Source organism: Cuculus canorus, chromosome Z, assembly GCF_017976375.1.
Source record: "Cuculus canorus isolate bCucCan1 chromosome Z, bCucCan1.pri, whole genome shotgun sequence".
Lineage (NCBI taxonomy): Eukaryota > Metazoa > Chordata > Aves > Cuculiformes > Cuculidae > Cuculus > Cuculus canorus.
Window position 1 is genome coordinate 67392943 of NC_071441.1, and position 20548 is coordinate 67413490.

Here is a 20548-nt window from a genome sequence, read left to right on the forward strand (position 1 = left end):
CTCCCTCCGCCCCGCGGCGACACACCGCCCCGCCCCCCGACCGGCGGCCCCTGGGGCGCCCGCCCAAGCGGCGCCTGAGAGTTCCCGAGCGGCGCCCGAGAGTTCCCGAGCTCTGCCGAGCGGATCCCGAGCGTTGCCGAGCGCCCCCGAGCGGCACCCGAGCGCTCCCGAGAGTTGCCGAGTGCTGTCAAGCGCTCCCGATCGCCTCCGAGACTTGCCGAGCAGCGCCCGAGCGCTGCCCAGAGTTGCCGAGCGGTCCCGAGCGTTTGCGAGTGGCGCCCGAGTGCTCCCGAGCGGCGCCGAGCAGGCCGGGAGGGCGCGGAGCGGCCAAGGGACGCCGGGCCTGGGCGCGAGCGGGACCGCGCGGGGCCGGTGGGGCTGGGGCCGGGCCCAGGCCCGCTGCGGGGCGGCCGCGGGTGAGCGTGAGGGGACAGGAGGAGGGTCGGTAAAGTGCTGCCCCGGGGGAGTGAGGCGGCCGTGGGCGAGAGTGCAGCCGAGTGAGTGAGTGAGTGAGTGTGTGTCTCTCTCTCTGTGTGTGTTTGTGTCTGTGTGTGTCTCTATGTGTTTGTGTCTCAGTGTTTGTGTGTGTCTCTATGTGTGTCTGTGTGTGTGTATGTCTCTGGGTGTGTCTGTATGGCTGCATACGTGTGTGTGTGGCCAGGACTGGGGCTGGCTTTGCCGTGTGTGTGTGTGTGTGAGTGTGTCTGTGTCTGCATGTGTGTGTGTGCACGTGCGTGTGTGTGTGAGAGTGTGTCTGTGTCTGCATGTGTTTGTGTGTGGTCTGCACGTGTGTGTGTGTGTGTGTGTGAGTGAGTGTGTCTGTGTCTGTGTCTGCATCTGCATGTGTCTGTGTGTGGCCTGCACTGGGGCTGGCTGTGCCCACCCTGTGTGTGTCTGTTTGTGTTTGTGTGTGTGTAAGAGTGTGTCTGCATGTGTCCGTGGCCAGGACTGGGGCTGGCTCTGCCCACCTTGTGTCTGTGTGCATGTCTGTGTGTTAGAGTGTGTCTGATTATATGTGTGTCTGTGTGGCCAGAACTGGGGCTGACTGCCCACCCTGTCTGTGTCTGTGTGAGCGTGTAAATGTGTGTGAGAGTGTCTGTGTGTCTGTTTGTGTGTGTCTGTGGCCTGGACTGGGGCTGGCTCCACCCACCCTGTGTATGTCTGTGTCTCTGTGTATGTGTCTATGTATGCATGTGTCTGTGTGTGTGTCTACGTGTAAGAGTGTGTCTGTATGTGTGTCTATGTATGCATGTGTCTGTGTGTCTGCATGTAAGAGTGTGTCTGTATGTGTGTCTATGTACGCATATGTCTGTGTGTGTGTCTGCGTGTAAGAGTATGTCTGTCTGTGTCTGTGTGTGTCTCTCTGTCTGTGTGTGTGGTCTGGACTGTGTGCGTGTCTGTGTGAGTTCATGTCTGTGTGTGAGTGGGTCTGTGTGTCTCTGTGTCTGCCTGTGTGTCTGCATCTATCCATGTGGCCAGGACTGGGACTGGCTCTGCCCACACTCTATGTGTCTGTATCTCTGTATGTGTGTATGTCTATGTGTCTCTGTTTGTTTCTCTGTGTGCGGCTGGGGCTGGGGCTGGCTCTGCCCATCCTGCAAGGCCAGGGCTGTCCGCCTGCACACATCTGCACACTGTGTCTAGAGCTGAGGCTCTCCCTCACCTCTCCGTGCCCATGTGCCCAGCCTGGCTGTTCCCATTCCCTGTCTGTTGCAGCTCCCAGCCATCTCTCCATTCCCACTGTTGGGGTTTCTTTGGCAGGTGTGCGGCAGGGCTGTCTGAGCCATGATCGAGGTGTTGGCCAAGCTGGGCCGTGGGCCCGTCTTCCTGGCAGGGGAAGTGCTGGAGTGCGTGATCACTTTCACCAACCCGTTATCGGCCTCTTCTACCTCCGCCAGCAGGTACGGCAGCCTGTGATGGTGAGCCCTTCTGTGCATGAAGCCTCACAGTCGCAGAGCTGAGGGAACATCCCTCCCTTCCTTCTGAGCAGCCACAGGTAGTCAGGGCTCGGTTGTGGGGCAGTGGTGCCAGCTCAGCTACTGTCGACTTCCCTGCCTGGGGTACTCCCTTGAGGATGTTTTGTGCCATTGCTATTGCAGGGCTAAAATTGACATCGTTATTCTGGTTTTCTGCCCCCAAGAAAGAGAATAGGCAAAAAAGTATGCTGTTTGAGATGCTTAACTGCCTCTCAGGTGAGCCCCCAGCGACAGGATTACTGGCAGAAAATGAAGCCAAACTGGCTGTCAAAGCAGGGTATCTGGTTACACCAGAGTGACAGTCTCACAGGGCAACATCCAGACAACGTCATCATTTCCTGCATTTATGGAAAGAGTTCTCTTTGCTGGGCAGCGCAGTGACGTACCAGCGTGCTCCCTGTCTCCAGAGCTGGCAGGGAAAGGGGCGAGCACTGCCTAGAGGGAGGAAGAGGCAGCCTTCTGCGGTGGCATTTTCTGTGGCCCAGCCTTTGGGCACTGCATCTCTCCCTATCATTAATGTGCCTGAAACAGGCGTTGAGGAAATGTGATAAGATAGGAGCTTCCTATATTGGCTCACAGGGGGTGACTCTGCATCATAAGTAGTCACCCGAAGCTTCCATATCCGCTGAGTGTGTTGCCTTGTGGATATCTCGGGGGGGTGTGGATCTGTTCCAACGATTCCTTATCCTTCTTATGTTGGGGATTCCAGAACTGGACACAGTAATGCAGGTTGGGGGGGTCTTCTGAGAGAGGAGTAGAGGGGCAGAATCACCTTCTTCAACCTGCTGGCCACATTTCTTTTGGTGCAGCCCAGGATATGGTTGGCTTCTGGGCTGCGAGCGCACATTGTTTGCTTATATTGAGCTTCTTGATGACCGGCATGCCAAAGTCCTCTGCAGAGCTGCTCTCAATCATGTCATCCCCCAACCTGTATTCTTGTACAGTGGTAGTGCTGTTTTTCCTGGTTCTGAAATATATACGAGTGCAAAGGTGGAACAGTTTTGGAGGTTTGCAGCACAGTTATGGGAGCTTCATTTGGGAGCTTCAGGTGTGTTGTGGTCCATAGAAACCCGCTCTTTGGAAAAGAGAAATATTTTAAATTCAGGCATGTGACCAAACTGACAAGACCTGGCAAGTGGCAACACTAAACAGATAAGTGGTTTGGAAATCAAAGCTGTGGGTTGCGTAAAGGCAGGTGCCACATTAAAGATCAGTCACTGCAAGAGGCAGATAGACTTGTCAGGGACTGGAAGCTCTCAGGGCTAGCAAAAACTGCTGTGCAGGTGAAGGAGCTGAGAGATGTGGGTTTCAAGCACAGGAACAGAGTTGGAGGGCAGTACATAAATGGCAGAAGGTGAATTTGATTGTAGTGTATAAAATGTACAAGAAACAAAGCTCTTCTGCCCAGAGGCTGCTTGGAGCATGGCTGTTATGGGCTCCAGGAGCTGTAGGGGGAGGTGAGCGAGGAGGGAAGCGACCTCAGCACCAGTGCAGGATCATTCTACACCCTGGGACAGCTGGATGAGCCAAGTCAGCTGGTGGGAAGGCACAGGCAGATTTTGTTTGGGCATCTGGTTGGAAAAAAATAGAACATTCCAGTGGCATATTGTTGGGCTGTACTGAAAATAGATGAGAAAATAAAATGATTCAAAATACAGTGTTTAAAGGTACTGTATTCATGTGGAGCTTATGTAAAATCAGTAAACATTGTCTCTTACAGAAGGGCATTTCTCTGTTTCCTTGTAGCAGGTAGGTTACAGCAGAAAACCTGACAGAAAAGTTGTGCTGGCACTTTGGAAGATACAGGATTACAATTGCGGAGTTAGAGATGACTGGGTAGAGTAAGCAACACGTGTTTGGGTAAAGGCAGCCAGCACATTCAAAAGATCAAATAGCGTGTTGTTAGTCAGCTGTAACGAATGCAGCATGCCTTTTTCTCTCGTTCGCCTAGGCATTTAACTGCTCCGATGTGTCACATTGAGAGATACCCATGTGCCACAGAAAAATCCCTGTGCCACCTAAAACTCTGGTGTCAGTGCTTACTAATCAGATCGTGATGTTAGAAAACACCGGAGGAACTGGATAAATCAGCAGGTCTGCTATTGACATAAAAATAGATGAATGTTTTAGGAACTGAAAGGTGTGAGTAATGCCATGGGAAATGCCCCGTGGAATGGCTAGGGTTGTAGCAGAGTCCAAATCATGAGGCTGGTTTTCATGCTGCATGCAACAAACTCTTGTGGCTGTGCAGAGACAGGGACAGAACAACACCTTCACATCCCCTGCAGCTGTCAGTGAATCTCTTTTTTGATGAGAAGAAAACAGGTCCTTATGAAGCACCCAGAAGTGTCCTCCTCTGGTCTGACACAACCAGCAGTTGATCTTCTTGAGGGAGATGGTGGTGCAGGGAGGGAGCACATCTGCAGCTTGCCTGCACTGGGGAGTGTCAAGCTTGGGGCAGGCAGGTGCTGCAAGCAAGGGCAGCTGAACCTGGGCTGCAGATATTGGCTGCTTTTGAGTCTGCCCACTTCCCTTGTCGTGCCTCGAGGTGCTGCTTTGCAGGTTACTTCAGGCTTGCTGTAATACAGGTTGAAAGCATAGTCACGAGTGTTGTCCCTTCTTTCCTCTTAGTGAGATGCTGGCATGGGCCAGCGCCCAGATCCACTGCCAGTTCCATGCCAGCGAGAACCGGGTAGCGCTTCCTCCCTCCGACAGCAGCAAGCATGACGTGCAGGCAGAGAACGAGACAGTGTTCGTCCCCAACAGAGGTGAGTGCCACTCCTGTAACCGTGGGTTGGGATAGTGAGAGCACAGTGGGATGTCAAGCAGACTATAACATGTCTAAAGTGAGTGGGAGGTCTGTGTTGCTTTTGTTGTGTGATTCCCTGGTTACACCTACAGGACCTTGTTAATACTGAGATCAAAGTGGTGCTATCTTGGAGGGAAATGTGAGGATCTCTGTCCAGCTGTTCCAGGAATGTCTCACAATCTGGCTGGGGCATGAGATATTTCCTCCTCAGCCCCTTCCCGTTCCTCCCTATGTGGGTAGGGCCTGGCTGGCCTGGGTGCGGATAGTGCCCCATTCGGCTTGGGCTCCGAGGTTGGGCAAGATTCATGTGGTTCTTCTCTTACAGGAGAGCGGGGTCAGTGTATCCTGTCCACTCCGCCAAAGATTCTCTTCTGTGACTTGCGACTGGATCCCGGGGAGTCGAAGTCCTGTGAGTCCTGCCTTCTCTTCCGTGCTCATAGAGTTTCTCTCTGGGAAGCACCACTCTCCACACAGGCTTTGCGGATCTGAGTGCTGCAAGGGGGAGACCCTGGTGCTTTCAGAAAGTGAGGTGCTGTGGTGGCAGCCTGAGTGCTATCGAATGACTGCATCATCCAGACTCTGTTCTCCATTGTAAGAGGGCTGCACGCTCTAACTTTTCCCTCAGTCCTGCTCCCGGCCCCTGTCCTTTGCTGCAGCTCCGTTGTGTAGCCATGAGGTATAAAATGTTTTGAAATACCTGGCTGCAGCTGAAGAAGTGGTTGCACACACCTGCGTTTCCTTGCCTTTATTTCTTCAGCCACACTGGAGCATTCTTGGGATTTAGGCTGGTATCCTCCAAAGGTCCTTGCTTCCTCTTCAGGTTGTGGCTGTCCTGAAGATCACAAAGCCTTCTGCCTGTGCTAGTTTTTCTCCTGTGAAAGTAGGAACTTTTCATCTTCTCTGCCTAAAGGCTCTCTGTGTCTACAAAGCCCTGAAGCAGTGTCCTTCTAGTGGGCCCCCTTTAAGCTCTCCTTCATCACTGCCATTGCTGTTTAGAGAAAAGCTCATCCTTTTCACCAGGAATTTGCAGCAACTTATTTTCATTTTTCCAGGCAGATGCTTCTACCTGAGTAGATAGCTGTGAAAATACAAGTTTGTGCTATTGTCTCTGGGTCAGTGGCTGTGTGACTCAGCCTGTCAGTTTGTGTCAGATCTCCTTTGCATTCCAGCGGCGCACAGTCCAGTGGTGGCTTGACGTTAAGTATTGCAGGCTGCACACGGAGAGCTTCCTCTGGTTATCCCAGGGATCTGCTGGGAATGGTTGACAGAGACCTCTCAAGTCACAGAGCAAGGGGAGCAGAGAGGCAGTGCCTGTGGTGGAGGGGGCTCTGCCATAGCATTGAGATCTGGGGAAGTGAGAGCAGAGCTGTAAGCAAGACCAAGGAGCCGTGGGCTGTGATGTGCTGGTTTTGAAGCTGGGATCTCCTGCCTCTCTAGGCTTGGAGGGGCCTAATGGAGGGAAAAGTGGACAGGGTGAAACCAGCCTGGCTTGGCCAGATGGTTCACAGGTTGGGGCAGTGCTCTGAGACTGTCTCTGCTAAACTGCAAAGCTTGGATCTGAGCATGTTTATTTACTTACTATTCTACAGCAGCATGTGAGGGAAAGGAGCTGTCTCTGCCGCATCAGAGCCAAGGTCCCCTGTGCTTTCTGAAAGTGGCTGTGTGAGGAAGGAGGAGGAGGCAGAAATCTCATCTGGCTTCAGGCTCACCTGGATTCTCCTGCACTCCTTGCTGCTGGCAGGTGTGGGGCTGGACCATCTGTTCCCCAGGAGCAGAGGAAGTCCCTTTTCCTGGAGTGTCTTTAGGCATATTTGGCAATCTCAGGGAGAGCAGATCAGTGACCACTGCCCAACCCCCAGGTGCCTGGGATGGATTGCAAGGATTTATTTGTGCATGGCTTTGCAGGCAGAAGCTAAGCTGGTGACAGTCTGTCCTTCCCAGTGACGCATTGTGTGTGCGTGTCCGCTCTGCTACTGGGTAACACTGGCACAAGCAGCCTGCATCTGCCTTGCACTCGGGTGCAGCACCATAGGAAGGATGAAGACTCTTCTGTCCTTTGAGGTTTCTTGGCGGTGTGTTTGAGCCTTTCCCTTGGCTGTGTGATGCATACATCCATGCCACTGTCTGGGGCACTGGGCTTTTTATCAGTGAAACCCCCATATCACAGGCCCGGCTCCACCAGGCTGCTCATACCGATCCCATCAGCATGCGGTGCAGCTCTTGTCATGCGAGACTGCAGCTGGCATGTTTGCAGATCATTCCTGGGGGCTCCTGCCAGCTCCATGGAGGCAGAGTTAAGGCTGTGTGGGTGTGTATCTTAATTCTTCATTTCCTGTTTTTCAGAACTTTTGAGTTCTTCTGCACAGTTTGGAAAGGACAGAAAAACTCCCCAAGAAATCTTAATTCTCCTTCAGCAAAGTACTGTGTTATTAAACTGTAGCCAGAGCTGGCACGTAAAGCTGAGGTTGAGTGGGGCTGTCTCTTGATAAAAGCCCTTGTTTTGAGTTGCTGACCAGCTTATTCCCCAGTATCTTCAACTAGTTATGATGTCTATATGTTGAAGTTGACTCACCTCCCATCTCTTTGATGTGCTTCCCAGACTGAGCCCTTTAAATTTGTCACCATAAAACATTTTGTCAAGCCCTCACATCATTTCTGTGGCTGGTTTTGCCTCCTCTCTGGTTTTGTAATACTTTTAAATATTTGGTAGATCACAGAGAGGGGAGGAAATGGAAGCAGCCTGGACATGGGCTGGTAGCCCAGCCAGAGGGCAGAGCGAGTGGGTAAGGAAGGCATCCTTAACACCAGGAATGTGCCTCCTTGTGGGATGTGCACGGAAGCTGGGACTTCCCGAGTCTCGGCATTCTTGTGCCAGGTAGCAAACCGCCTGTGTGCCAGGTGGCAAACTGCGTATCCTCCTCGAACGGCAGTGGTCTCTGCTGAGATTATGCTTAGTGGGCATGAAGGTCTTTGTGAGCACTCTTGTTAAGCCTGGCACAGTGAGTTACGGCAGCCTGCTTCCTTCCTTGGAAATACCTGATTTTCCTCCCTGTCAGGACAGTTCTCAGGTTTAGCTGCCCCCTGGTCCAGCAACACAGCTTTGTGTTTTAAGGTGTGACACAGCCTGTGGACACTGCACTAGCACGAGCTTTTTTCTTCCTTCCACTTCTGTTAGTTTAAATCTAGGACTTATATTTAAAATGTAACCCTGGCTTTTAATCTAGGCCTCAATGTTTAGGATGTGTCAGACATGGGGAAGGATCTGTGGTTTCACAGCAGGATGCTGCCCTTCCTCTGGCAGGGTCTATCTGCGTCACGGTGGGCAAAACAGAGAGGTGGAGACTTTCCACAGTTCACTGTTTGAGCCTTTCTTATTATACAGTGTGCGGTTTGGGAAAGCTGCAGAAGCATTCACGCTGTGTTGAGAAGCACTGGGGTTTGTGTGGTGGCCAAGAGGCTTTGAGAGGCTTGAATGTGGCGTAAAGCTGGGCCCTGGCACCTCAGAGGTCTCAGAATCAGAGGCTTTGTGGTCTTAAGTCGTCAGTCTGCCAAGGGGTCTCTGCCACAGATTGTTGTGAAGGTCTCTTAATTGTTTCTTGGCCATTTGGACCCAGTGCTTCAGAGAAAAACACAGGAAGAAACTAATTTTTGTTGCTGAGTTTGGGGTTTGTGTAAAGCAAGTATCAAAAGAGACCTGAGGTATCAATTGGCACCTCTATGCCTGTGGCTCTGCTGTGAAAGCAGTGTATGAAGGGAGTGCGCAGAGGCAAATTCAGGTTGAACTCGTGATCAGTAAGTTTAGCTCTCGTGTGTTTGTGTTCCTGGATTTTTCATCTTTCACATTCTTTCAAGGCAGGGTTTGTGTGTGTGGTTGTATGTGCTGGAAGCAGTGTCTGGATGACAGTGAATGGGATGTGAGGAGCAGTGCGCGGGTGCAGGGAAGTTGGGTATGTGCTTGGCCTGCTGTAGGGAAGAGGAGATGGCAGAAAGCACCAGGCAAGCACCAGAGCACCAAGCACCCAGCTGCTGATCCTAACCTTCAGTGCAGGGAGCCTGTGAGCGACAGCTCTGGGAATTTCCTTTTTGCCTTGGAAAGCAATCCTTTCTGCACTCTTTGCAGACTCGTACTGTGAGACGCTGCCCATAGATGGTCCTCCCTCTTTTCGGGGCCAGTCAGTGAAGTATGTGTACAAGCTGACCATCGGTTGCCAGCGTGTCAACTCCCCCATCAAGCTCCTGCGCGTTCCCTTCCGTGTCCTCGTGCTGCACGGTAAGGCCACACGCTGCTCTCCCTGCAGATACAGGCCTGGCTGCACCCTGCCCTGCTGATGTTCTCACCTTCTCCCCAGGGCTCAAGGATTACCAGTTCCCACAGGATGAGGCTGTTGCACCCTCAAACCCCTTCCTGGAGGAGGAGGAAGGCTTGAAGAAAGACTCTCGCCTGGCAGACCTGGCAACAGAACTGCTCATGGTGGCCACCTCCCGACGCAGCCTGCGTAGGTCATGTTCCTTGCTAGAACCTGCTGCCCTAACCTGAGTGTGAAGCACGGATCAGGGCTTGCTGCCAAAATCTCTCGCTGGCAAAGCAGAGCTCTGACAGAAGCTGTGGAGTGGCTCCATCAGTGCCCACTTGAGTCAGAGTTTCTCATGGATGATCCGTGCTACTCTCAGGCTGTTCCTAATTCAGCCAGAGAGACCCTCTCCCTAGCATATCACAGCCAGTGTGTGATTTGGTGTTGCTTACTTCGGTCATTTCCCAAGGGGAATGCTGCCTCCAGGGACTGTCCTTCACAGCCAAGCAGCAGGCGTGGGATCCTGTCTGCTGGGCTCCGTGATTAACCCGGAGTGCTGTATGGAGCAGAGCCTCATCCTGCTGCAACCATTTACCCTTCTCTCCTTGCTCCACAGACCTGTATAACATCAGCAACACTCGTGGGAAGGTGGGGACATTCTGCATCTTTAAGACTGTGTACAAGATTGGAGAGGACGTCATTGGGACCTTTAACTTCTCGGAAGGAGACATCCCATGTCTGCAGGTCATTTCAGGCTTTGGGGTCACTATGGGGAGAGGCAGGGGATTTGGTTTGGGGAGACAGAGAAGTGATTGGGCTGGCATTGGGCTGCTGTGGGGTTTCTAGTGGGACCTTGAGGGTGTGAGGTGTGGAAGGGTTTGAGTTCTGAGCTTGTTTGGGAAACAGAGGCTCTGGGACTTTGCGCCAGGGCTGGGTGAGGTGATGAGAGCGAGCAACCTGTCGATTGCCCTGCAGTTCTCTGTGAGCCTGCAGACAGAGGAGAGCATCCAGGAGGAGTTCCAGCACCGGCGAGGGCAGCCAGTATCCTTCAGCACACACGCACGCCATCAGGAGGCCTGCCTGCACACGGCCCAGAGCAGCTTCAGCCTGCCCATCCCACTCAGCTCTACCCCAGGATTCACCACCAATATTGGTTAGTGGCCGCCAGGGAAGGACCCACTCCTGCTTGTCTCTGTGGGAGAACTGTGATGTCCCCAGCCCTGTCATTGCTCAGCTCAGGGTTATGTCCTGTGGGAGGGAGCTGGCTTGCATGAGTGGGCCTGTTTGCACATCCTTTTGCCAAGACAGCCAGTGCTGAGGCAGCTGCTGTTCTTGTCCCTTGTGATGTTGGCTGCTGACCCCCCTTTTTCCCACAGTGTCCCTGAAGTGGAGGCTGCACTTTGAGTTTGTGACTTCCAGTGAGTCGGCGGGGACTGGCTTGGTTCATGGAAGCCAGTCGGAGGCTGTCACCTGGACTGGGGTGGAGCAGATGGAAGTGGACACTTTCAGCTGGGACTTGCCCATCAAGGTCCTTCCCACCAACCCCATCCTTGCTTCCTATGTATCTCAGTTCTCCAGCACCAACTCAATCACCATCTGAAGTGGGGAGAGCTGGAAGGGGCCTGTGGTTCTGCAGGCATGTGTTACTGGTGGGAATGGCAGACAGGACTGTCACTGGAATGCTGCGGGACACGCACCCCAGTGTCCTCTTGGGTTCATCTGTGATGCTCTGGTGGGCACCGGGCAGGTCTGTCCCAGCTGCGGGTGGAGGAGCATTGCGCTTGCTGCAGTGTCTTGTGCTGCAACCCTCAGCTGGGAGCTGGACTCTTCAGCTGGAAGCCAGACCCTGCCTGCCTACGTAAAGGCGTGAGTCTCAGCACTCAAGGAAAGGAAATCTGCCTCCCAGGGAACAGCCCAACGTGCCTTTATCTTATGAGGGGCATCCAAGAGGGGAACGCCCAGCCCAGGGTGAGGAATCATACAATCATAGAATAGTTTTGAGTTGGAAGGGACCTTAAAGATCATCTGGTTCCAACCCCCCTGCCATGGGCAGGAACATCCCACTTAGATCAGGCTGCCCAAGGTCCCATCCAACCTGGCCTTGAACACCTCCAGGGTTGGGGCAGCTACAAGTTTCGTGGGCAACCTGTGCCAGTGCCTCACCTCTCTCATAGTGAAGAAATTCCTCCTTGTGTCTAGCCTAAATCTCCCCCTCTCCAGTTTACACCCATTCCCCTTCGTCCTATCACTACAAGCCTTTGTGAACAGTCCCTCTCCAGCTTTCTTGTAGCCCCTTGTAGGTACTGGAAGGTCGCTAGTAAGATCTCCTTGGAGCCTTCTCTTCTCCAGGCCTAGCAACCCCAACTCTCTCTGCCTGTCCTCGTATGGGAGGTGCTCCAGCCCAGTCATCTCTGTAGCCCTCCTCTGGATCTGTTCCAACAGTTCTATAGCCGCCTTGTGTTGAGGATTCCAGAACTGGACACAGTATTTGAGATGAGGTCTCACAAGAGAGGAATAGAGAGGCAGAATCCCCTCCCTCATGCTGCTGGCCACGCATCTTTTGATGCAGCCCAGGACACAGTTGGCCTTCTGGACTGTGAGCACACATTGCCGGCTCATGTTGAGCTTCTCATCTACCAGCACCCCCAAGTCCTTCTCTGTGGGGCTGCTCTCAATCACATCATCCCATTAGTTGTTAAGCACCTCAGCCTTCTAGTCTGTTGATACGAGGTCACCATTCCTAACCATCAGTGGGGATATGTTTTCTTTAACCTGTCTTTTCTTATTGATGTACCTGTAGAAGCCCTCCTTGTTAATCTTCACCTCCCTTGCCAAGTTCAGCTCCAGCTGCTTCTTGGCCTTCCTCAGTCCATCCCTACACAACTGGGCAGTGTCCCTACACTCTTCCCAGGTTCCCCGTCCCTGCCTGCACTGCCTGTGCAGTTCCCTCTCAGTCTTCAGTTTGAACAGCAGGTCTCAACTCAGCCACGCTGCTCTCTTCCCTTCCTTGCTTGATTTCCTGTGTCTGGGGACTGAGCACTCTTGTGCTTTATGGAAAGCATCCTTAAATATTTGTCAGCTCTGTTCTGCTCCTGTGTTCCTGAGGACCATATCCCAGGGGGTCCTACTGACTAACTCCTTGAAGAGCTGGAAGTCTGTTTTCCTGAAATTTAGTGTCCTGACTATACTCCTCACCTGTCCCATATCTCTCAGGATCTTGAACTCCACCAGTGCATGATCACTGCAGCCCAGGCTGCCTCTGATCCTAGTGTCACTGATGAGTTCATTTGTATTGGTGACCATCAGGTTCAGTATTGCCTCCCCTCAGGTCAGGGTCTCTATCAGCTGGACTAAGAAATTCTCTTCGATGCACTCCAGGAGTCTCCTGGATTGCGTACAGCTTGCGTTCTACTTTTCCAGCATACATCAGGGTGAAAGGAGAGAGGAGCTTTTCCAGTGAAGCCCTGTATGAGCCCTGGGTGAAGACTATTTCCCTTCAAAGACACCCCATGAGCAGAGGTCTGGTGTCCAGGTGAGGCACGAGGACTGGGTGGGAGCCCGTGCTCCTGCCCTGCTACTTGTAAGGGATGTTTCCTGCGCACAACCCAGCACCCCTGCCACTCTCTCCCAGGGAACTGCTTGCATGTGCTGCAGCAGCACAGCAGTGATGATCTGAAACAGAACCACTGAGCGCCTGTGCTGTTCTCAGCCTGCACGCCTGGGCGCAAAGGCATCCTGCTGGTGTCGGGATCCCTGGGGAGCTGCAGTGAATGCGTGCTGTGCATTCAGGAGCTGGGAGGGAGGTCTCCCTGCTCAACATCCAGCTTCCCATTTCTAACCAATCTTTCAAAGAGTTTTCCTCTTTGCATGGAAATCTAATAAATGTATGAATGTGCAAAACTTAGCCTTCCCAAGAGCCTTATTCCCATGCTGTTCCGCATGGTGGATGCAGCCCACTCTGCACGACAGTCACAGCCTGGAGACCTCCTCTTTTGTTTAATACCTTTATTGCAAGAACAGAAACATCTACACAAGGCTCTGCACAACACAGGCATGGCACCAGCTGGGGCAGGCTGCCAGGGTGGCCGGCTTCACCCTGGCAGATGCGGATTACTTCATCTCCCTGAACTCTTAGCAGGGCGCCCAGGTCCCCTCCCTGCTCACCTGCAGCTGGGATGGGAGTCTCCCCTGGGGGCATCTTCTAGTGGTTTCCCCTGCTCTGCTGCCTGCCCCAGGCTGGCTCCGTTGCAGTAGTGCCCAGGGCTGGCCTGCAGTGCCAGGGACCCACTCTGGCCCCAGGAGCTGTGGGAGCAAGGGTGTTAGTGGTTCCAGAGGTGGGTTGTGCCCCTTGTACTCCAGAGTGGAGAAGGGGCTGGCTGGAACATGCAGGTCCTATATGAAGGGCTGCAGTGCTACCCAGTGAGATACTGTCGGCTGCTGTGCAGGGTGACAGGATGCTCAGGGGGAGAAGGGAACTGCTTAGCTTGAGGCTGGATGCAGGAGTTCAGATTTAGATGCAGGCTAATTTCATCCTGCATCCATTTCTTTAGCAGCTGGAGGTTTTCTGCCCACCTGGGAGATCTCTTGGGATCCACGTTCCTACCATGTACAGGATGTCTCTCGGGGAGGGGGCCCAGTTTGGTTCGGGAGCTGAAGGCAGAAGCAAAGCCATACCGTGGCAGCGCTAAGGTGTAAATGGTGTAAATGTTAACTCAGTACCGTGGTGTGCGGATAGTGGTTTCTCTCAAAGGTGGCAGCAGTGACGTCTCTACAGGATGGGGCAGGTCTGGAGCATGCGGGAGGTGCTCTGGAGGAGGGAGGATGATGCTGGGGAGACACAGGGTGCCACCAAGCCTCTTATCTGCTCAGCCCCGCGCCCAGCACCTTGTTGATCAGTGGCTCAGGGGTGCCAGATGAGCCCCACTCGTGCTCCATGCTCTTCACACAGGGCAGGCTGGGGTTGGCCTTCTGCACCACCGAGATCTGGCAGGTCTGCGTGTCGTAGTGGGCCTCGCACCAGTCGGGGAAGTCGATGGGGTGCTGGGTTCTGTGGGAGAGGGTATGGCCCTGTCAGCTCCCCAGGTCTGTGCCAGGGGATGTTGGTAGGGCTGGGTAGCTTCCTCTGCTACCAGCATCCCTGGACAGGGTGTTTCCAGGGCAGCTGAGACTGGCTGGACGACAGCTCCTGGCATCTCGCTGTGCTGAAACACCCCTGGCCCCCACTTTTATCTCCACAACTCACCCCACCACCCTCAGCGCCCCGGTGAGCTCCTGGCCACCTCTGAACCTTATCCCCCAGGGTCTGGCGCACCACAGACCCCCAGCGCTCTGACATTTGCTCCACTGCGTTTGAAGCCACCCAAAACATGGGACCTCCTCCCTGCTTTGGGTGCAGGGGTGCTGTGGCAGCATCACCAGCAGAAGCCCACCCCAACCCCTCACTCACGTCTCGCAGCAGCCCACACCAATGGGGTGCAGGCAGGTGCAGAGCAGGCAGTTGGTGCTCAGCCACGACTCCCCCAGGGAAAACTGCTTCCCCTCGTACTCACATGGAGCTGCAAAGGAAACAGTGAGGATGAGCACACATGAGCCTGTGCTGGTTGTTTTTGAGCCTCCTTGGCACTCCTTTGCCTTCGAAGAGGGGATGTCACGACCTCCCCCTGCCCCAAGGTACAGAAAGTACTTGGTGGCCTCTCTGCCACACTGCAGGAATGGGATGCCCAAGTGTCTGCCAAGGGAGATGCTCCTTCCCGTCCTTTTGTGGCCATCCCCTGCAGCTCTCCCCACTCCCCTGGGGGCCTGGGGCAGAGGCAAATGGCTCTTGCTTCCCTGTAAAGGGCAAATCTACTGCTCCTTGGAGTCTGAGCATCTCTGCCCTGAAAAGAGGCAGCAGAAGAAAGGCGGGCAGTCCTCCTCCCTTTGATGCTTGTCCTGCACACTTGGCTCCAGCGAGGCTCCTGCCAGGAGCATTTCGTGGCCCAGTGAGCTGTTTCTCAGCCAGAGCCCTGGGGAGCTGTTCTGTGGTTTATAGACTGCTCCTTCCACTCATCACTGGCCCACGGTTGTGCTCCCAAGCTCAGCACAGTCCCTTCCACTCTTTGCAAGCACACAGGGAGAGCCTCACCACCCCATGGAAAGCCGAGGCCTTCTGTTCCCATCAGCACCCTCCCAGCTTACATCCCTGCTTACCTTTAGCCTGGAAGTAGCATTTGGCCTGGGAGCCAGGCAGCTGGAGGATGAGAGAGAGCAGCAGGCAAACCCTGCCCCAGGCACACCCCATCTTCTGTGCTCTGATGGCCATGGCTGGCGTTGAGCTGGGTTTCTTCACTGAGGTTGCCTTACTTCTCTATTGCCTTCACTCTTGTCCCTTCTCTCACTCTCTCTCTGTCTCTCTCTCTGCCTTTTTAATGCTCTTCCCCTGATCCCAACCAGAGATATTTATAAAGTTCAGCTTTACGACCCTGGCCACCAGCTGTGCCCCACTGGAAAAGTTGTAAAACTCATTTCCTGATTTGAAAGGCATGAAAACAAGAGGTAGGATCAAGATTTTTAACAAGCTGTGAAAAGCTGATTCATGCCCTCCAGAAATGTCTCCAGTTGGAAGCCCCTGTGGGTGCAAGGCTCCGCAGCGAGAGGAGATCCAAAGGACCCCAGCAGGGTTGCCCTTGGCAAGGTGGTGAGCACACAAGCGGCAAGCACGGGAGCCCCTAGCCCTGGAACGTCAGAGCTCCAGGCTCCCCGGGGGTCGTGCTGAGCTCTCTCTGACCTTGCACAGTGGTCAGGACCTCAAGAGCGTCCCATCTTGCAGCAACTAGAGCAGCACAGGCATCCCGTTAACAACCAGTGTGGGATGCAATGGCACCGTCCTTGGTGGAGATGGAGGTGCTATCACCCAGCTCCTGGGTACCACAGCATGGAGTTTCGCCCCAGCCTGGGCTGTAGCCCGTGGGCCACACACTGGCTGGGGGTGGCAGTCGCTTTTTTTCAGCCAAAAAAGCAGGTACTGCGGTGATTGCCACTGATGTGGAGTGGGTGAGGAAGGCTCTGTGCAAGCCACAATCCCAGGCTTATCTGCACGGTGCTCGTGAAAGTAGGGTTGCGTACGTGCAGCACCCATGAGACACCAGAATGGAGCAGCCACTTTTGGAGGCTGGAAATCAGCCCCAGCAGAAACAGGGAACAGGAGGGGTAAGATCAGTAGGCGAAGGTGCATTTAGGCGACAAGTAACTTTCGAGGGAAATGAGAGGCTTGGCTGGAAGCAAGAAGCTGTGGGAAGATGCCACAACACCCAGGGACATGCCCATTGTTTGCACAGACCCTTACTCAAGGAGCTATCTCTGGGTTGAAGTGGCAAGGCTGTTATCAGCAGGCAAAGCAAGAGGATGGGTGAGACGGCCCTGGTCATGAAAGCAGGGCCACGACTCTGAACATGCAGCACCCATGAGACGCCAGAATGGAGCAGCCACTTTCGTAGGCCAGAAATTGGCTCCAGGAGAAACAGGAGGGATGAGATCAAGTGGTGAAAGTGCATTTGGGCAACAAACAATCTGTGAGGGAAGTGTGGGGATTGGCTGGAAGAAGAAAGATGCCACAACACCCAAGGACATGCTCGTGGTCTGCACCGACCCTTACTCCAGAGGGGCTGTCTCTGCGTTGAAGTGATAAGACTGTTATCAACTGGCAAAGCAAGAGGATGGATGAGATGGAGGAGGTCAGAGCCCCTGGGAGCCACGTAGCCCAGGGGTACTACACGAGAAGGGCTGAATTGCCAAGAGAAATTCACAGCTCTTGTCAGAGGTGCTGCCAGCTGCAGGAAACGGGGCTCCAGACATGGTCCAGCCAGCATCTCAGCCAGTGCAGGGCCATGCTCACAGCGAGGCGGTGGCAGTAGCAGTAGCACATGTGGGTTATCTGCTCCTGCATTAAGCTCCCTGCTTTCTGAAAGTTTGGGATAGGTTTACACCCTGACGCGTGAGGCTTAATATCCCTTCCAGAATTTGTGTTGGCATCCGCTATTATAGCTGGATATTTTTGTTATCCCCATAAATGCCCAATTCCTCCCTGAATCCTGCTAAATTTTGGCCTGAGTGTTTTCCTGTGACAGCCTAATTAAGCATGAAGTGAAAAAAAATGCTTCCTTTTATCCGCTTTGGATTCGCCACCTTCAGATTTGAAGGCATAATCACTTCGCACTGCTGTTCCAGGCACACTCCCTGTCCAATTGCATCCCCATCCTGCAGCTCGTGCTCTCCTTCTGAGGGAACAGCTCCTGCTTTTCATCCCGTCTCCCCATCAGAGAGTCACCCCAGCCCTCTTATATTGCCCAGAGCAATGCGGTGCCCACCAGGGTGGGGTGGCCGGAGGCGCAGAAAGGGTGGTATCAGTTGGAAAAGGCTGATAATAAATCAGAGAAGCTCAGGGTACCCATGAATAACCTGCCAGCTGCAGGTTGTGAGCTGGGAGGATGAAGTGTGTCAGTGACAAATGAAACACCCTTTGGTGCAGAGATGTTACTATATAAGGAGGATAAAAGCATTCGTAGTCAGAGCAGTAAATGAATATCCCTATTGTGTGTTTGGACAAAGAATCCTGGCAACCACAATGAAGTAATCCATCATCATTTCATCACTGGGTATGACAAACTTTAAACAAAAGTGGTGGGTTTGATTTAGAAGCCCGCATGATTTGACCAGGCTTCCAGAAGGGCAAGTGAAAATCTGAGGCGAGAGCATCTTTCGGCGGCGTGTAGGGGCACTGCCCCTGCTCTGCCGAGCACATGGGGAGGCATTCCTGAAATCTTTGTGGCTCAGTTATTCCGGTTTCCCAAAGAGAAGGTTAAGGTTACTGGCCCACTCACAGCCTTTGGGTATTTTGTCAAAGCAGTTTGCTGGGTAAATGCAGAGGAGGGGTCAGGACACCTTTTATCATGTTGCAGAGACCCAGGTGTTGAAGCACCCTTTCATGCCATGGCTGTGCATCAGGAGATGAGGCTGCTGGTTCCTCACAGTCTGTCAGTTCCACTCTTCACCCTCCCGGCTGCCCTCCTTCCCATGTTTCTTCATCCCCAGGAACATGCCTGGCCCCACCACACACCTCCATGGAGGTCTGGAGCATTTCAGTCCAGCTTGTAGAGGAGGGAGCTGAGCTGGTAGCTTGGAAAGCTGCAGCTGGAAACAGACTTGATGCTCAAGAGCTCTGGTACCCAAGGGATGCTGTAGCTGGAGGAGCTGCACCCTCTCTGCCTGCACTAGCCAGCAAATCCCAGGGGAGGTTTTATCCCAAGCAGTGGAAGTAGGAAGAGAGTATGGTTGCTTACATCTCGGAGGGGATAACCAAGACCTGAAGAAGAGCCACAGAAAGGATGTAGGGTCTTGGAAGAAGTGCCTCACTGTAAGTTCAGGCTCTTTATTTTATTAGGTAGTTGCCAACAGCAGGAACTAACTGCATTTCCTGGCTTGGTGGAAGGAGCAGTCTCCAGCCTTGAGCACCCCAGAACGCTGCAGGAGAAGGTCACATCCATGTCCCCTCATCCCCCCAGCAGGACCCAGCTGCTCCTGCCTGGCCTGGCCCTGGGAATACAGCTATGCCTGGGAAAAGCTGGGTGCTGCACCCTGCTGAGGGCACAGCATCGCAGGACTCGTCCCAGCAATGGTTGGGTGCTCTCTCCATGGAGCTGCAGTTCAAGCTCCTGGTACCAGAGAATGGGACCCTGTGGATGGGCAGGGATGAGCACCCAAGCTGGTGGGTGCTGAGGTGAGTTGGCAACAGCCCAGCCCTGCAGGAGGTAATAAGTGATGCTGGACAAGTTACCATCAGCAGGATCCAGGAGTGCAATAAAACCTGAATCTCCTGAGCCTTCAGCTGGGACTGCAGCTGCAGAGCAGGAAGCAAACAGGATCCCGGCTGGCATTGTGAAAGCAAACACCATAAATCCGAGGAAGTGCTGCGATTGCTGTTTTAGGCACTGGGGAGCTTGGCTCCTGCTCCCCTCAAGCACTTTATTTTCTCTCTAAACAGCGAAAAAAAAAAACACACCAAAAAAACCCAACCAACCCCATCTTATCACTGGCCGAGCTGCTCCAGCTGGATCCCAGTGCTGCCTCGGGCCCTGGGGTGGCTGAGGGATGTGGGGACCTCTTCCTTGTCCAGCACCTTGAAGGTGCTTCAAGCCACAGCATCCCCAAGGCACAGGGCACTGTGCAGGCAGATGCCAGCTCTAAGCCACATCCACTCACATGAACACTCAGTGCGCACGAGAGCATCAGGGCCCCAGGAAGAGTTAAGCAGAGGGATCAGAGGGAGCAGGGCAACCAGGAGCTGTGAAGAGGGACAGGAGAGGACATAGGACTACCCAGAGATCAATTGGCTCACTTCATCCTTCCTCCCACAGCTGGTGAGCCAGACAAGGCAGCTCCCAGAGTCTGGAACTACAGGTGGAACCAGAGCCGACCCCACTAGGGCTAAAGCTGTGAGGTTGTTGCTCCAGAAAGGGAACGAAGGGGAGAGTAGTAGAGAAAACCTTGATGTCACCTTGTTCTGCGGGCTGGCTGGCTGCTGGCTGGTCCTCAATGGCACTGAAGAAGCATGGGCTGGGAGGCATGCTGGCATGCCTGGTGTGTCCTGTGGGTATCCCTGGCCTTGGTGCTCACACCCTGCTCCTCCTCACAGGTTAGAGATGTCTCTACTCCTGGATCGGATGCAGTGTTTCGTAGGGGCTCTACAAACCTGGGTCAGATGGTGTCTGTGGGTCCCCATCTGTGGGATGCGGTCATTGTAGAATCATAGAATTGCTGATTGGAAAAGACCTTTGAGATTATCAAACCCGGCTCTACCTGTCCACTACTAAACCATATCCCTGAGCACTTCATCTACCCATCTTTTAAACAGCCCCAGAGATGGGGACTCAACCACCTACCTGGGCAGTTTCTGCCAGTACACAATGACCCTTTTGGTGAAGATATTTTTCCTGATGTCCAACCTGCCCTGGCACAGCCTGAGGCCATTGCCTCTTGTCGTATCACCTGTCTCTTGAGAGAAGAGACCAGCACCCACCTCTCTACCTTTCAGGTAGCTGTAGACAGTGATAAGGTCTCAGTCTCCTCTTATCCAGGCTAAACAACCCCAGTTTCCTTATCTGCTCCTCGTAAGACTTGTTCTCCAGCTCCTTCACCAGCTTCGTTGCCCTTCTCTGGACACATTTTAGGACCTCAATATCTTCCTTGTAGTGAGGAGCCCAAAACTGAACACAGGATTTGAGGTGCAGCCTCACCAGTGCTGAGCACAGGGGCACAATCCCTTCCCTGGTCCTGCTGGCCACACTGTTTCTATTACAAGCCAAGATGCTATTGACCCCCTTGGCCACCTGGGCACGCTGCTGGCTCATGTTCAGCCAGCTGTCAACCAACAACCCAGGTCTTTCTCTGCCTGGCAGCCTTCTAGCTTCATTGTGGGATGGGGTCATCAGGAGATG

The 20548-nt window shown here is 53.6% G+C and overlaps 2 protein-coding genes across 2 annotated transcripts; one reads left to right on the forward strand and one right to left on the reverse strand.

Moving 5' to 3' along the window:
* The first annotated feature begins 179 nt into the window (after positions 1 to 179).
* RGP1 (RGP1 homolog, RAB6A GEF complex partner 1) lies at positions 180 to 13796 on the forward strand. Its single transcript, XM_054055012.1, has 9 exons — positions 180 to 416; positions 1762 to 1901; positions 4608 to 4744; positions 5111 to 5194; positions 8906 to 9055; positions 9135 to 9281; positions 9694 to 9821; positions 10053 to 10230; positions 10454 to 13796. Exons 2-9 carry the CDS (start codon positions 1786 to 1788, stop codon positions 10675 to 10677), a joined length of 1164 nt encoding a protein of 387 aa, XP_053910987.1. The 5' UTR covers positions 180 to 416; positions 1762 to 1785; the 3' UTR covers positions 10678 to 13796.
* Positions 13797 to 13925: 129 nt separating this feature from the next.
* On the reverse strand, positions 13926 to 18598 carry MSMP (microseminoprotein, prostate associated). The gene is made up of 3 exons (XM_009557817.2): positions 15267 to 18598; positions 14524 to 14632; positions 13926 to 14124 (listed from the first exon to the last, which is right to left on the reverse strand). Exons 1-3 carry the CDS (start codon positions 15376 to 15378, stop codon positions 13935 to 13937), a joined length of 411 nt encoding a protein of 136 aa, XP_009556112.1. The 5' UTR covers positions 15379 to 18598; the 3' UTR covers positions 13926 to 13934.
* Between the last annotated feature and the right edge of the window lie 1950 nt (positions 18599 to 20548).

What these genes read in the sequence shown, in the direction of transcription:
- RGP1 (XM_054055012.1), top strand. Translation starts at nt 1,786, where the DNA reads ATGATCGAGGTGTTGGCCAAGCTGGGCCGTGGGCCCGTCTTCCTGGCA. An exon ending in AGTGTTCGTCCCCAACAGAG is followed by an intron (nt 4,745 to 5,110) that starts GTGAGTGCCACT and finishes CTTCTCTTACAG; the next exon opens with GAGAGCGGGGTCAGTGTATC. An exon ending in AGGATTCACCACCAATATTG is followed by an intron (nt 10,231 to 10,453) that starts GTTAGTGGCCGC and finishes TTTTTCCCACAG; the next exon opens with TGTCCCTGAAGTGGAGGCTG.
- MSMP (XM_009557817.2), bottom strand. Translation starts at nt 15,378, where the DNA reads ATGGCCATCAGAGCACAGAAGATGGGGTGTGCCTGGGGCAGGGTTTGC. An exon ending in ATGCTACTTCCAGGCTAAAG is followed by an intron (nt 14,633 to 15,266) that starts GTAAGCAGGGAT and finishes TTTCCTTTGCAG; the next exon opens with CTCCATGTGAGTACGAGGGG. An exon ending in GGTGTGGGCTGCTGCGAGAC is followed by an intron (nt 14,125 to 14,523) that starts GTGAGTGAGGGG and finishes CCTCTCCCACAG; the next exon opens with AACCCAGCACCCCATCGACT.